Genomic DNA, 16,794 nt, shown 5'->3' on the forward strand with positions numbered 1-16,794 from the left:
AATTTTGTAGCTCACTTTATTCTAGGCAGTGCTCTGTTTTGGCTTTTGACAAAGCTTCGCCTGAAGTGAGAAAGGATGTACTTTCCTGTGTATGGTAGTAATTAGGTGGATAATTATGATAGTGTTGCTATTCTTTCATGCTAACTCTCCCCCACTAACCTTCCTCTTCCTTTGAAAGCAACCTGCTTAAAATACCTATTAATAAGATACATTTAGAAATATACCTATTTGAAATCTTGACTGAAAATGAAGTTATTTTCGCATAGTTTATGCGTCCTTTAATAACAACTTTTCCTCTGCCTTTGATGCAGAGTTCCTTAAGTGGCTATGGGAATTTTAAAGCAATAGGATTGGTAGGGCAGAATTAGTACCCAGAGGCTACACCCACATGAGCATTTTGGTTCAGCAATGCAGCACAGTTCTGAATCAACTTGTCTCCATTTCCATGTATCGGCTCTGTTTGCAGCATGCAATTCAGATTTCTGTTAAAGGAATCTCAACTAGAAGCTGCACAAGTGTGTACCAGATGTGCTGTTACCCCTACTGAGAGGGCAAAGCTTCCAGTGGTTCTTCACATGGATTTGAACCACTTGTGGCATGGCTGTCTGGACCAAGCCTAGGCTGAAGTAAAAGCCCAAAAATATATATAATGTACATATAGAAGTGTCAGCACCAATTGCTTTGATCTACTCCTACCACATGAAATTACTTGCTAGTGTAGATACAGGCACATAGGACTCCAGGCAAAACATCAAGCTGACATATAGTCAATTGGGGGGGGGGGGGGGAAGAAAAAAAAAAGTCATGGAAGCCTGGGGAAAAGGTCTTCAACAAGCAAAAAAAAACCAGTTGTTTCTTGTACGTGGACAGTGCAACAGACCCAGTCCTGTCACAGATACAGAGAAACCATTCCAACCGACTGTTCAGAAGTAGGGAACTATCAGTTCAAAGCATCACTAGTCTGAGATGTAATTGCATAATGAATCAAACAAAACCCAAAAATGCCAAGTAACAATGCCCACAAAAATTTCTCATGTTTTGGACCAAGTACTAGGTGCTACCTGCCCTGTATTAAAAATATAAATAACACCACTACCCTGCGACCTGTCTGCTCAGTGCCTTTGTGTTACTACAGATGATGAGTTTTGTACCTGAGGGGTCAGGGATGACAGGCGCAGTTATTTGACAGAAGCTGACAGCCTGGTTGAGCAGAGGCCATCAGGCAAATGAGTCCTATTCTCCCTGTCCAGGAGTTTGCCTCTCTCCTTAGCATCCAGCATCAATGCAGCAACTTCTCAGTTGTCCTAAGTGAGAGCATGGCAAATGGAGACATTCACAATGATATTGTCACAGTATGTTCTTAAGTTAATTACTTTGTTCTTAAGTTAATTACTTTGGAGCAACAGAATTTTTGAGGCGATCTCTTGCTCTAACTGAAGACAGGGTGCCTGATCCATAACTACATATAAAAGTCTGAAGGTGAGAACACTTTGTCCTTCCCCAACTGAAGCAGCAAAGACCCTAAGAAACCCAGAAGGCAAAGAGTCATTAGTGATTCACAACCCACAATATTTTCCTACTTTTACTTCTAGAACTCTTTTGGATCTACAATGCTAACAGAGTAGAAAACCCTGGCAAGAAACTTATTCACCCATTAGTAGGGCAGGGATTTAGTGCCAATATATATTTCCAAGAAATGCTGTCATTCTGCACTAACATATACCACATATTTCAAACGCCGATTGACTGAAGTGCATTAAGCAATAGGTCTTTGCAGTGAGCAGTCCTTTTTGTACATGTAAAACCTTTTTGTAAAAGTTAAACCTCTTCTATGCATATTTCAGTATAAGGCTTACTTTGGTTTGTGTTTGCTTATAGCAGTCAGAAGATCCTTTTTTTTTAGAGCATCTCAGACTGTATGTTCAGCCAGACTCCATGTATAAATTATAAGCTTGTCCAATCTCTTGCATCTGTATAATTTTGCAGCTTGTTTGACTTTAATGAGCAGCACTGCCTGAAGATTGGTGGCACCGGTTTGTTTGCCTATATTACAATATCAATGTGCCTTCCTTGTCACCCTACCAGCAACAGTCCTCAGAGCAGACCAGATACAGAAATTATAGGAGAGAGAAAAACAGCTGAAGAATTTCCAAACCATCTCAGCAGCAGTGAAGAAAGCACCGGCAGCTGGTCCCAGCTAGCCAACGATGAGGACAATCCTGACGACACAAGTAGCTACTTACAACTCAGTGAGCGATCCCTGAGGTACCCATATTGTCTGTTCTCAGTATACAGTATGGTCTAATAAACCCAGCCAATGATGTGACTACCATGCATCAGGAATGAGGGTCAACAGCTCGAGATTTATTCAGAATAATAGAATTATATAAGAAAGCCTAATGACAGAGTTCATCTCTCTATTTTTTTTTTTAAAGGGAAAAAAATTAGCCACATTCTGGTTCTCAGACAGGTCTTCTTTATTAGCAGCCAGATTCAGACAAAGAAAAAACTTCCTGGCATCACTGAAGTGCCTCAGTCCTACAGTGAAAGGGCCATCGGACAAGATATTTGCTACGGTCTTTCCTTTGATTTATTTGCTACTATTTGTGTAATGTTTATTTTGGCATGTCCTTAGTTGAGACTGAGATGACTGCTATTCCCACCAGGTATCTGTGTACTAAGAGCAGAGATAGAGCCCTGATCTGCTTAGATTGGCACAGGGGAGCAGATCAACAGAGGATGGCTGATCTCCCCCTGAGTAGGCATAAATTCCAGAGCTCCCATTGCAATGCGCTGCTTTTTGCTCCTATTCAAGTCAGGACATGTGTTTAAAGATGTTATCTAGTCCTTAGAGTTTATATAAAGTGATGTTAGTTTGACTTTCACAGCTCTTTCACAAATTCAAATTGAGCAAGGTTTTTTTCTTCACATGCTCTTAGATTAGGTTTCAAACTATTGTCAAGTAATTACATCTTTCTTTTGGGTATTAAGATGACAAGGAGGAAAGATAGTATGGTAATGAAGCAAGGAAGAGGAAGAGGCTCTGTCAGAAAGCACTGTTAGCTAGTTGAAAAAATACTGAACAAAACTTGCCTGTCAGTGTGGGTAGACATTCATCCCATTATTATATTATAAACCTTCAACAAAGTCCTCGGTCAGAGAGAGCTAATGTGTTGCGCCTTTTGGCTCTGCATTGAAACAGAAATTGCTACAGCAAGTCTGAAAGCACAGTGTACTGACACTGACTGAGAAAAACCTGATGGGAAAAGGAACTGCCTAGTCAATCCTTCTAATGTAAGGAAAAATACTATCGGTTGCTTTTCCAGTAAAATTTAAGTGGTTCAAGTTGACTTGCCACACAGAACTTGTTTGTGCTAATTGGCTTGCAGCCAGCAAATTCACAACCTGTTCATCAGACTATTACAATATCTGCATAAACACTCACTGTCAAATTTCTAATGATGTTATAAAGTGAACTGGTACAATTTTTTTTTTTTCCCAAATATTCTCAGATGTAATACTTCATTGCCGTGAAGAAGCCAAAGAGAATACTTCTACATATTACTGGCCCCAATGAGCACTGGCTTTAATTAAAAACTCAGTCTTTCAGAGTAGTCAGAAACATATGGGGCCATCACTGTACCTGAGGGTTCCATCAGATCTGTGATAGTATTTGGGGGTATGACGTAATACACTGAAACTGCTGTTGGTTACAGACGTGCAGTAACCCACCAGGTAAGTCGTATGATGAGCAACCAAATGCCCTGCCACTTGCCTTACCTCTGAACTCACCACATTCAGAGGTATCTGAATCTCTGCAGGTTTTTTCCAGGACATCTCTGTGCCTGAGGATGAGAGCAGGAAAAGCAGACTGCTTTTCTGTTTGAGGTCAAACATTCATTGCATAAGCCACTCACAAGAAAATAGTCCACTTCTTTTTTTCCTCTAGTTTACAGCATCACCTGATACATGGTCCATCTAGAACTATTTTAAAAAAAGCCTCATTATTTTGAGCAGAATAGTGTGCTTCATTCTTGGAACCACTTGCTGAGCACAGTTGATTTTGTGTAACTCTGCATAACCGGGGGCAGCCTCCTCACTTTGCTTTGTACATAATAAATTAAAAAAAGATGTATGGAGACATGTTCAGTGCAGCTTGGCACTAATATCTAAACTTTTGCTTTGTCAGCAATGGCAACAGCAGTACAACTAGCAGTCTTGGCATTATGGACCTGGAAATTTATCAGGAGAACGTGCCATCTTCTCCTATGATTAAGTAAGTAGTCACTGAAGTGAGACTTGATGTTTAGTCTAATTTTAACTGCAAATCATTTACACCATCTAAAATGTGCCAAGCCCTGCTTTGCACCTGCTGCTGAGCCTGCCATTAGTTTCAGAAAAAAGCACATGCCGGTGTCTCTGCAGAGTGACAGCACTAGACAGTGAAAGATTACAGGAAAACCTGCCCAGCTGGCTCTCAAGAGAATATGGATCTACCAACCACTCTGCCTGAAAGACAGTTTTCTGCAGTATTAGTTTCCCATTGTGTGAACTTTCTTCACTGAATAACTTAAAATATTGTCAAAGCTCTAGTGGAATAGTAAGTAAGGTCAAGCAAATAAGGAAAAAAATCAGGAAAAAAAATTACAGAATTCTTTCCAATAATAATAATTTGGCCCAAAGTACATCTTACCTATTGTTTCTGAGCATGTTTCTACTGAGCCTGCAATAAAATTATCAAGAGATGTGCAAGCACCTGCCTAAAGATTCTGATACCCTGAAACCTGGTATAACCTGCCAGCTGGTCAATGTCACGATGCAGTCAGGGCACAGCCACCGCAGAAGTGTACGGACTGTACATCAGACATTGATCATGGGAACTTTGTGAAGTTGGTGATATCAGAAAATCTTCACAGCTCATTACCAGACTATACTACAGCTTTCCTGCTTTCAAGACGCTGTTTTTTTTCCAAGAAATCTGGGGGCATTCATATTTCTGTAGAGTTATGCACATTCTCTCCCAGCTGCCAATTAGAGACTAACCTTGTTAAAACATTCGCATTTTCACAATAGGCAGTGATACCTTCTACACACACTCCTAAAGATGACCCCTTCCCCTCATATTTCTGAGGACCAAAGGGATACATTTCTGACTCCCCTTGTTAGCTTTAGGGGCTATGCTCAGGTGTTAGCCAATAGATGTGAGAAGTATGTACTTCCACAAATCAAACTTAAGGCACAGAACTCATCTGCTGTTCAAAGAGAAAACTGGAAAAAAATCTGGTGGGAAGGAAGTTATTAAGCACCTACGGTTCTAAGTCATGACAAACCATACACTGCATGCTGCCATTTTATTCTTTCCTCGCACATGTTGCAGTAACCACTGCACGAGTATATAACATCTTGGTTCTTTGAAGCCTTGGTGGAGATTCTGAAATCCTGCGAACGAGGGTGGTAAGAGTAGCATCCTCCCATGCGAGAAACAAAATCTTACACTTGCAGCATTCCCCCTGATTGAGGGCAGAATGGGATAGTCTGGGAATGTGTACTGTAAGTGCTCTCCCTCCAGAAGCGAAGAAATGAATGCAATAGCTGTGACCTCAATAGTGAATTTACAGTCTCCTGCCACACATACATGAGCATGAATATCGCGTTCAGAAATGGAAGCTCAGGCAGTGACCAGATGCCAGGAGTTTGTTTCCTGTAGTTTAACGGGAAAGAGATGGTGCATAAGAAATGAAGATTTTGGAAATTTTTGCAAGGTGTAAACAGAATTTGTTTATCCAAATAGCTAATGTATTTAAAACTGGCAGTAGCTGAAGTCATTAGTAGTTATGATTTTATTTAACTATGAAAGATAAAATTAGAAAGCAAGACTGGAAAAGATTCAGCCAGGGAGTACAGCACTGCAAAATGCAGACATTAGAAGTTCAGTATTATCCCCCAGGTTATAAGACTTGTTGTGTCTTACTATAATGTCATTTGCTTGTCATTGTGAAAATATACAAAGATCCTGATGGAATGTAATACAGAGTGCAACCAGTACAAGTACTTCATCCTATTATGGAAATAATGCTGCTCTTCCCATAGCTTTTCCCAATTTACATATTAAATACATTAAATATATTCTGCATTTTATTATTTCATCCTATGTAACATTTTTCTTGCAGTTTTCTAGGTCTTACATTGAGGGAGAAGTTTATCCATCATAAAGCAATGTTGTAGACTGTTGCTAAATATCACTAATAAGCTTTGTTGTTGTTTGTTTCTAAGTGAATTAGTAGAAGAAAAGGTTTTCCTTAAAGAACAGACAGAAAATACAGAGGGTAAGTTGAACCATGTCAATTAAAGCATACAATTTGAAGTTAACACAAGTAATTGCACAGTAACTGTTGGGATTATTTTTGCAGAAAGTACTTCTGGGCTTTCAGTGGGAACAGCCAATTGTCAAAAGGACCTACTGGTGATAAACTTTGATCTGGAACCAGAGTGCCCCGATGCAGAACTGCGAGCCACCCTGCAGTGGATAGCCGCTTCTGAACTTGGAATTCCAACCATTTATTTTAAGAAATCTCAGGAAAACAGAATTGAAAAGGTAGTATTTACAGAATTTGCCATACTATTAATTCACTTCAATCACAGTAGCAGTTATGATTTCTTGAAGTTACTGAGCTTAAGAGCAGATGCAAAAACATCTTCGTTACAGCAAGACAGCAATACTACTGTTTATTACAGAAAGCAAGAGGATTAAATGTGTCAGAATTTAAGGTATGTGAAATACTTAGTAGATTGTCCATGGCACAAGAAACATATTACCATGAGACCTTCTCCAAAGCCTCTATAACATGCTCTGATGAATCTGTTCACTTTTTCTTATCAATGATGCATTAAGTATCAATGCCCAAGGCAGAATTAACAGTAAGAGTCCTTTATGTGACTGCATTTGAAGAGCTGCAGAGGGCTTACATGGAGTTTAAGCATATAGCTTAAAAATAAAACTATCATTTGTGTGTGGACATCACACATACCGTTACCAAGTAGCAGAACTTGGTAAGAGCTGACTATGATGAGAGACAAAAGCTGGACTTAGGATTTCCAGCTTTGAAATTCCTTAGTCCTTATGCAGGTTCTACCTTGCCTGCAACATTGATTAGGGCAGCCTCAGGCAGGTCTGAACGTGTGCCTGGCTGTTCATAAATTACTACAGCTGAGGATACAGCCGGGCACCACAGGGCCCTGCCAGTTCCTCCTACATTTACACAAGATCTACCATGGCCAAATGCATCGGCCTTATTAGTCACTTTGTGCTGGCAGGAAAAGATTGCTGCTCGCCAAGGAATGGGCCCACTGCTCAAACGTACAGAAGAGACTACCTGCAAAATAAAGATAACCCATATTAGGTCAGGTTCAGTGTCTCACATACCAACACTACAAGGCTTCTGCACCAGAGCTGATCAAAAGTTCAGAGGATAGGCAAGGGGGACCTATCTGTATAGGCATATCCTTATATTATTACTACCTTGAGAGACAGTTTTAGGCCTGGCAGTGACCACCCGGTGTTTCCAGTTGAGACGCATTTGCAACCACACATCTGTTACTTGGAGAATTAGGCTGACTGAAATATTTTGCATCATTGTATGGAAATAATGAAGCATGTCCCATGTCTTAGCAATAAAAAAGCACTATGTGTGCCAGTAGTCTTTTGGTCCTGCTCAGGTGTATCTTAGCCTCTGCCAACCACCATTTTGAAAGTCTATTTCCAGAGAGAGGCAGACACAAACTGCTAGCACCAAGAAAGCTTCCGAGGTGTTAGTCCAAGCCAGAGCACCAAGAGCAACACTTAAATCCAAAATGGCCACAAGAAGCGCAGATTGTTTCTATTCCATGATTAGTTAGTGCTCCATTCTAGACACAACCAAATGCCACCTACAACATTTCAGGAATAACGAAAACAGCCCCTTTTCCAAGATCAGCAAGAATGGCTCAAACCTTAAAGCTTACAAAAAGTGTCACAGTATTCATATCAATTAATGAAAGAAGCGTTACAAATCAGTATTTTGGTCTTTTAAAATAATGTCGATGGGAAGATCATTTTGAGTAGTAGAGATATTGTTTGATTTTCTTGAGTACATGCATTTGGGAATCATAAACATAATTTAAAATGCATTCAGCAGCAACAGTCCAAATTGCATCTAATTAAAGAAACAGCTGTCAGCTTTACCCATGTGCTTTGGCAAACAGTTAATTCAATTGCAAAAATACACTAGAGAATAATGAAGCACATCCTGCCTACAACAGTGCTTTTGGAAATCGCGTGCCTATTAAATATCATTAAAATACATATTAAAAGTTTAGGCTTCAGTATGTAAATAGCAAACAGCTACACTAACTAGAGACACAATATTTTCTGGTGTGGTTTAAAACTGGAAACGTAGAAGGAGCAAGCTAATTAGATATTGATTGTGAAATTCAAAGAAATGAAAAGCTTTGATTTTCATTTATGTGCTTCAGAAAAATATGGAACCGGATGTGTGACACTGTGAAGCCCATTATTAAGTACAAAGTGGACAAAATTCAGGACTTCTTACAGCTGCTTAAGAACATATATTTAACCTCTGGAAGTTAAAAAAAAATAAAATCAAATATAGATCCTCTCTGTGATTCAACCACAGTTATGGCAAATGTCTTCCTGTGACAGAAGTTTACCCAGAATTCCCTCTCACCAGTATTATGTGAATATTGAAAGACCCTGGGATGTATATGTGGAAATACAAGAACATTAAATATAAATTAAAATACATCTAATGGTAATGAAGAGGGGGTGTTTTTTCTCTTTAAAATATATAGTCACACTTCCATTATTTTGACAGCGAGTTGTTGATAACAAGGAAAGTTGTGATCCTTTATCATGCTCGCTTTCACTGTTCCTACTTACATTGCCATAAATATGACATAATTGATGAGAGCAGCTAATTTAGAAAATGTCATGAGATCCAACCAGTCTTTAGGGAGCTACAGAACTTCAGAAATGAAGTTTTGTAAATAGAAGGAACCTTTATGTTGCTGTGTGGTGAACCGTATCCACTCCCTCACAGAGCAGTGAATTTACAGAAGATAGTCATACAGCAGTTTGTGTGTATTCATTTAACAAAACCTTAGCAAAACATTAACCAAATCCTAAGTGTGGTTTTTTATTCAGTTTTTAGATGTTGTGCAATTAGTTCAACGGAAGTCATGGAAAGTGGGGGATATCTTTCATGCCGTGGTGCAGTACTGCAAGCTCAGTGAGGAAGGAAGAGAGACGACACCAAGCCTGTTCGACTGGCTTCTCGAATTGGGTTAAGAAAGTTCACCTGCTCAGCATTTTGTTTTATTCCAGTTTAAATAAGCAGTGGTTTGTGTAATGCTCTGATTTCCGAACGTCACTGAATAAAATGAGCAAAGATACTAAAACTCTACAGAAACAGCACACACCCGTTCCACAGCTGAAGAAGGAGCAAAGTGAAACCAAGGTGTATTGTATCATTCCATATCATGAGGGACTCTTGACATACTGTGCTATAGGAGGTACTGTGCGGGGTGGGGGGTTAATTTTTAGCCTTCTGAATTAATGGACTACACAGTAAAGGCTTAATTAAGTATCTAATATGTTCTGTTTTCATCAATTTGATTAAATCAATCAGCTAAAATGGGACAGTACACTAACATTCAGTTTTAAAACACCAATATTTGTACAGTTTAACTATTAGAAGCAGAGTGTGTCCCAGGATGCCTAGAGACACCCATGTCCCTAGATAAATGATTTATTTTTTTTCAATCCCCATAGTCTGCTAGGGTGGGATAGAAGCTTTCGAACACTTAACACCTTTGCAGTTAGACAACACAATAAAAATCTGCTGAAAACACATTTTAGTTTCTTTCCATGTGATTATTTCTCTTTCATAGCTGTTCTCCATTCCTGTCGTCTTCTCAAGGAAATAAGATCTAGACTCTCAGCTATTATGCTTAAAAAACTCATTCCTTTTCATTTTGAGGTGGAGCAGTTCAGCACAGCTACACCTGGCGAATCACACAGCACAGCTCTGCCACCCCAGGCAGCAGGTTTCTGAGCCCCATCCCACCACAGACCTGCCACAATACCTTGGGACGAGTCATTTCACCTCCGTGCCTCAGTGTCCCTACCTGGTCAGAGGGAGTAATGATAGTACATTTGTTATCTAAAATGCTTCTGTTTAAAGCACTATGTAACATGCTACATATCAGTTAAAAGCAGTGAAAAAATACTATTTAAATTTTAGTTTAATCAAATAAATTGCTAATAAGGTGAAGAAATGCATATCTGAAAGGAGTACCATTTCATAAAAATCTTAATTTTTATAACTTAAAAGAGAGCAAAATGATTGTTAAAATTTCAGCATACTTGTTCATTTTGAATATAAAAGTTTGGACTATATGTGATAGTTCACATTACTATAGCATTTATAGAACTGTTTGATAAGATGATATACTAACCTCAACATCTTGTTGAGATGATCTGTTAGTATCATGCACTTAATGATACATTCTCTTGACTCTGCCAAAGAGATTGGTTTTGAATTTAAAGGTAAATGTAACTTCTCACATCACATCACAGCTCTTCTGCAATTTGTTTCTTTGAAAATATTTATCTTCCCTCTCTCCCTACCCCAGATAGCGTAATAAAAAACCTGCCTGCTTTTCCCAATAAAATATTTAAGAGATGTTTTATTTTCCACATAACAGTATATGCTTCTGTAATATTTCTTGAAAAAAAAAACCCTAACCTTTTGCACTAAATATTTTTGAAATCTTTGAAGTAGTTTTAAATAATTTATGAAAAAGAGCCATATTCTCAATTTTATCTTTAAAATCATTCCTAAAACTTGCATGATTGCATCACTCATTTGTTACAAAATACAAATTGTTAGTGAATCAAAATCTAACATGGAACATTAATCAACATGAGTAATCCTAGATCTACTCTGCAGTATATACAAAAGAGTGAAGGTCACTTTACTGTCAAGATAAAGATCAATTTATTGTGTACACTGAGGGTAACTGTGCAGTCACTGGGCCTGCTCCTAAGAATTGCTGAACATGCATAACTCCCACCCACGAGTGACAACTGAATGCTCAGCATTTCTGAGGCTGCAAGTTAATGAAAAGCACCAAGTATTATAGACTTAAAGTGCTTGGTTTGAGTTAATAAATGGGAAAGTGTATTTATTTTTAAACCAAATACAGTTAGTTGTCAGTATACAATTTTTTGCTGTGATAGAATAAATGTTTACTTACCCTACAAAGCACAAATATGACAGAGTTGTAACAGTGTGATGCAGTTTCACTGTACAGTAGTTCTTAATGTTGCAGTTTATTCAGAAATAAATTTATGTTATAATGTGGGTCCTTTCTGCTTTTTTTTGCCTATAAAGTCATCCCTGTAGCTTCTCAAAGCTCTGTTTCCGAATGAAAAATCTGACCAAAACCAAATCAGAACGAGCTCCAGGTCTTACCTCAGTACCAAAGCTATGGCCTTACTCAGGTTCCACACCTCATTCAGATGAGACAAGGCTAATCATAACATTCTTAGTATCACAGTAAAATGAAGATAAATGACACGTTCATCCCTGAGAATTAGCCCCAGAATAACTCCAAACATACCAAATCTCTTATCATGCAAATTTGTGAAGCGTTCCATATTTATTTTGTGTGTCCAGAGAAGGGCAACGAAGCTGGTGAGGGGTCTGGAGCACAAGTCTTGTGAGGAGCAGCTGAGGGAACTGGGGTTGTTCAGTCTGGAGGAGGCTGAGGGGAGACCTTATCGCTCTCTACAACTACCTGAAAGGGGGTTGTGGTGAGGTGGGTGTTGGTCTCTTCTCCCAAGTAACTAGCGACAGGACAAAAGGAAATGGCCTGAAGTTGCACCAGGGGAGGTTTTTAGACTCGATACTAGGAAAAATTTCTTCACTGAGAGAGTAGTCAAGCATTGGAACAGGCTGCCCAGGCAGGTGGTGGAGTCACCATGACTGGAAGCGTGCTTCGGGACATGGTTTACCGGGCATGGTGGTGGTGGTGGGTTAATGGTTGGACTTGATGATCTTGAAGGTCCTTTCCAACCTTACTGATTCTGTGATCTCACCCTAGCTGCTTTCAGTACCTGCAAAAGGGGGCATGGGGCAGAGACAGGAAGGAGAACCATGAGGGAACTCACTGTGTGGAACCACATTCTTCCAGGGGCAAACACTAGAAGTAACAGTAAATGTGTGGTGGCCTAAGGCAGACTTGTGCGGGCTTCTTGTCTCAAACACCACTCGTGCAACACGGATCCTCACCCACCTCCTGTTCCAGAGCTCGCTTCCCGCCGCCAACCGCACGTGGAGGGAGGGGACAGAGCCGCGTGCTACCCAGGACACCTTGCGATCGTCGCATGGGCACCGAGGAACGTGTGGGACGTGCCGTTTCCCCGGGCAACCGGAGTAAAAAGGCGGGACTGAACAGGTATGAAAGGCGGCGATCACCGTGGCTGGGCGGAATGGCTCCCCACCGAGAGAAGGCTGCTCAGGGCTTTACAAAATGATAGGAGGATTTTCTTATACTTTAATGAACTCGAAAAAAAATGAGGCCCCGTTATAGACCAACAGTAACATTTATATTGTAGAAAGTGCAATATAAGGGGAGACAGTAGTTCAGGAGTTTCTTCTGCTTGTTTAAGTTTGCACAGACACTTCCTGCCCTACTGCCTAGGTGTAAAGGTATTTCTGCTGCTAAAAGGAAGAGGAAACCAACACAGATGAGTAAATCGGAACAGGACTTGTCCACTATTAAATGTAGGCTCAAAAAAAAATTGAAGTGAACTTTAAATACATGTAAATGAGAACTTCATACAATGTACAATTTTAGCTAAAAATCTCGCAGTAAATTATGTGCAGTTCAGCCTCTCTGTACATGACCATGATGCAGGTTGTGAATATGAGAGGGTCACTGTTCACTATCTTTCTCAATACAACAAATGTAAAAAAAAAATACAACAAAAAAGCTTGGACCCAACAAATGGAACTCGTACGAGCCAGATTCAAAGTGGACAAAAAGAGGTGACACTTCATCAAATGAGAGGATGCAAAACTTGTAGGTTCAAGTGGGAGCTGGATAAGTACTTGAAAGAGATGGAGCACAATTTACTAAATAAGACAAACACTATGAGTGCAGTTCCATGCAAAAATACTGGTTTGGATCCAAATACAGTACAACCCATTTAAGTGCACCTTCTCAGAAGCAGACCAAGGAGGTGAAGCACAGCGCAGCTCTGACGGGGCAGTAATTTGACATCCTTTATGAGGTTTTTTCCCCATATACATATACCTCAGGAGGTGCCCTGGCCACCAGAGGCCACCCATGGGAGAGGCAGACATTTGCCTCAGCACCTGCTGCAGTGCTGGTCCCAGCCGGGGCTGCCACCCTCACTTTCTTACTCTGCAAGAAGGGCTCAGGGAAAGGTGCCTTCCACCCTGGTGTTGGCTCTACTGCCCACCTAATGAAGAGCAGAATTTGGCCTGTAGGTACATTAATTCAAACACAGGAGAATTACCTGTTGACAAATAATTACTTAAAACTTTAATTTTTAGCTTGGTTTGTTGAAGGTGCTTTTAATGTCAGGATCATTAGAAGCTGAAAAACTATAGTCTTCCTCCATTTTGTCATAACACTGAAGATTTTCCTAGTGTCCTCAGTAAATTAAACATTTTATTGTGGTCTATGATAAAAATGGTCACCTGTTTACAGTTATTACTATTAAATTCAGCAGATGACTCTTCTGGAGAGGCTGACTTTACTGTTGTCTAGTTTCACACAGAGCCGCATTACAAACAAGCACAGGAATGTCTCCATGAATCGTGCACTCAGACTTTCAAAATGTCGGGGGAAAAAACCTCACCACTCCACTGAAACAAAGAGCCCACATGAGCTACTTAATAAATAAATTCCAGCTGAGAAGGAAAGCATACCCATACTAGCCAATTTAAGAATTTTAATTCATTCCAGAGCCATGCCGAAATCTTTGCTAAGTATGAGCGAATCCATAATGCCACTACTTCAGTTTTTCAAACGCATTCTAAAGCCAGTCATCGCGAGGAACAGTCCCTCAGAAAGCAACTTGCAGCTGTACAGCGTTTAGCAGGACAGACAGTTAAATTAGCCGGACTATGAAACTAATTAAAACAATTTGCAGTGAAGACAGGTCTGGCTGATGGATACTGTGCCCTCCTCCCAGCTTCAGCTGAAAATTAGACAGTGAAGTGCAGCAAACTGGAAAATATAACCAAGCAGGATATATTTCATACCCTTTCACTAACTACCCAGGAAATGCAAATGACCACACAGGAGCCAAAAACTAAATTCTCACAATACTCATACCCACTCATGTTTTAAAAGTGGCATTTATTATCCTCACCCATTCAGAAAATAATTTGAATCGCAAAAGATGCGAAAAACATATATCAAGAGTCCAAGCACACATCATATGCTTACATGGAAATCCTCGTCCTTGTCTTGCAAAATGAATGTTCTGTCCTGGGGAAGCTACATGAGACAAGCTAAAGGCTTCTTTCCTGGAAGAAGAAACTTGTATATTCACGGAGGTATATACTGGAAGGATTCAGAGGTCTACAGGGCAGAAACAATACAGCACATCTGACTGCCACTGTGACAGTCCTTACTAAAGCACACTTCAGGAGCCTCCTGAGGTAGTCCTTGTCAATAGGGGCACAGTGAAACAAGCTTGCCAGCATTTCAGGAGAATGTTGAAAGCCACATCCTGCTCCAACCACTCGGTGATTACAGTGGCAACATGGAGAGTGCAAGGTATGTAGAAGCCAAATGCTTTGATAAGATTAGAAAGGCACCAGACAATAGAGTTAGAGCACACTCATATGCTATTTTGGTTGTGGGGACTGAAGTGGAATTAGAGAAAGGGATCCATCACAGAATGGTTTCAGGATGATACATCTATACAATGCACTTCTAATGCAGATCTCTTCAATTTATTAAATCTACATATGGGTAAACCAAGGTGCAGAGAGCCTAACATCAAAGCACTCATATGATGGTACCTCAAGTACTATAGGAGTTCTTATGAGGCGCCAAGTCAACACACTTTTCAGCAGTGCAGTGACTCACACCAGATGTGAAAGTATTTCATATTTGAGCAGGAAACCTGGATAACTTGGCCTGAAAAGCAATGCTACTCACCCAGTGAATTAAGGGAGAAATGGAGCCCAGATGGCCTCCCAGTCCAATGCTTAGGTCTATGAAACCCAAACTTATAATTTTGCATAAAAATAGGACAAGAGGTCAAAGCCAAAAGCTATTACAAATGTTTGATTCACGGAATCACTAGCATAGCGTAAGAGGAAGAATCATAAAGGAAAAGGCAACAGAACATAACTCATTCTGAAAGATTAAGCAAAAAAAAAAAAAAAAAATCTACTTCCTAATGTCAGCCCAAAGAATTTTTCACTTTGTGATGGTTTCACAGCAAATCAAATTCCAGTTTTTAACTATTTATCAGTATTTGTGCACATTTCATTACACTAATTTTCCTCCATTTTTGTTAAGCAGAAATCACCCATGTCACTCTAAGTATAGGTGCAAACTAAGAACACTGGGCAATTCTAAAGTAACACAGAACTGCACTGCCCTTCCTGCCCCTTTCAATTCTGGATTACCGAGATAGCCTTTTGGTATCATAAGTCTTTACACAAGGTAACAGGAAACACCACAAGCATTGCTGTAATATTAATATCAGCCACTTTGCCTACTGGTAAAAGTTTAATTTTAAATGATCTGCAGCACACTGCTTAGTTCTCCCACAGTACGACACTACTTGGAACAACCAGGATCTTTGTCAAGTGACAACAGGCACTTTTGTTTCTTCATTTACAGACAAGGATGCTGGCAAACACTCAGAGATAGAACACACCAGCACTAGTAACTGCCTGTTAAATTTAACAACACTTAGAAGTCAAGTCCATAACCACCCAGAGATATACAATACAAACAAGATACCTTCAAGGTCATTCTCTGGCTCTACACTTCCTTTCTTCCCTCAGTCACCACACACAGTTCAATCCTATACTCTGTTTCTTCATCCTTCTTCCAAGACTGATGGAGAAGACCAGGCAGCTCTACCCCTTTGCTGCTCCCCTGCAAACAGCAGCTGCAGTATCAGATGTTCTGCTGGGAGGTGGGGAGAGCTCTGCACAGGTGAAGCCTGTTGGCGATTGCTGGCAAGATGTAAACCTGGGTTAAGAGTTTATTGTAGGGTGATAAATGATTTGCAGGACTTTCTTGTCTACTCCTCAGTTTATGTCTCCTGGGCTCCAAATCTTTGGTGTGTAGAGTTTCTTCATGCAGGCTATAATCTTTGGGCCAGGATTCAGAGTTGGAGTCACCACCCCCATTTTTTTTTTTTTACCTCAGGTGAAAACAGAAGAACAAAGGCTGAACAGAAAGGGATGGAATGAATTGAAAGATGTGGGCAAGTATGAAAGAGGGTCAGTGGGAGTTTAGCTACAGCATGCATGCAATAGGTAATAGCAATGCAGTTCACAAATGGTTGCTGGTTTTCCCCAGAAATGTCTAGTGGGATATCGGATTACAAGTAGTGAAACTGTCATTTTTAACTCAATACAGTATTACACACACAAAAAAAAAAAAAGTACTGAAAGCCGGTGCAAAACAACACCTCTTTCATGCTTCAGAGTATCATAACGCTATTTTTTA

General features: G+C 40.0%; 1 protein-coding gene across 3 annotated transcripts in view; it reads left to right on the forward strand.

Annotated features, from left to right (window-relative positions):
- Positions 1 to 9,969, forward strand: part of SPHKAP (SPHK1 interactor, AKAP domain containing) — a 53,363-nt gene extending 43,394 nt beyond the window's left edge. The window contains exons 7-11 of one of the 3 annotated variants that reach the window (XM_010282690.1): positions 2,086 to 2,265; positions 4,190 to 4,276; positions 6,274 to 6,326; positions 6,411 to 6,595; positions 9,200 to 9,343. In XM_010282690.1, the coding sequence (XP_010280992.1) occupies positions 2,086 to 2,265; positions 4,190 to 4,276; positions 6,274 to 6,326; positions 6,411 to 6,595; positions 9,200 to 9,343 (649 nt within the window). Of the gene's footprint in view, positions 1 to 1,986; positions 2,266 to 4,189; positions 4,277 to 6,273; positions 6,327 to 6,410; positions 6,596 to 9,199 lie in introns of all 3 variants that reach the window. The other 2 variants (XM_010282697.1, XM_010282682.1) reach the window with 2 other exon arrangements.
- The last annotated feature ends 6,825 nt before the right edge of the window (positions 9,970 to 16,794 follow it).

Source organism: Phaethon lepturus, unplaced genomic scaffold (genome assembly GCF_000687285.1).
Source record: "Phaethon lepturus isolate BGI_N335 unplaced genomic scaffold, ASM68728v1 scaffold5870, whole genome shotgun sequence".
Lineage (NCBI taxonomy): Eukaryota > Metazoa > Chordata > Aves > Phaethontiformes > Phaethontidae > Phaethon > Phaethon lepturus.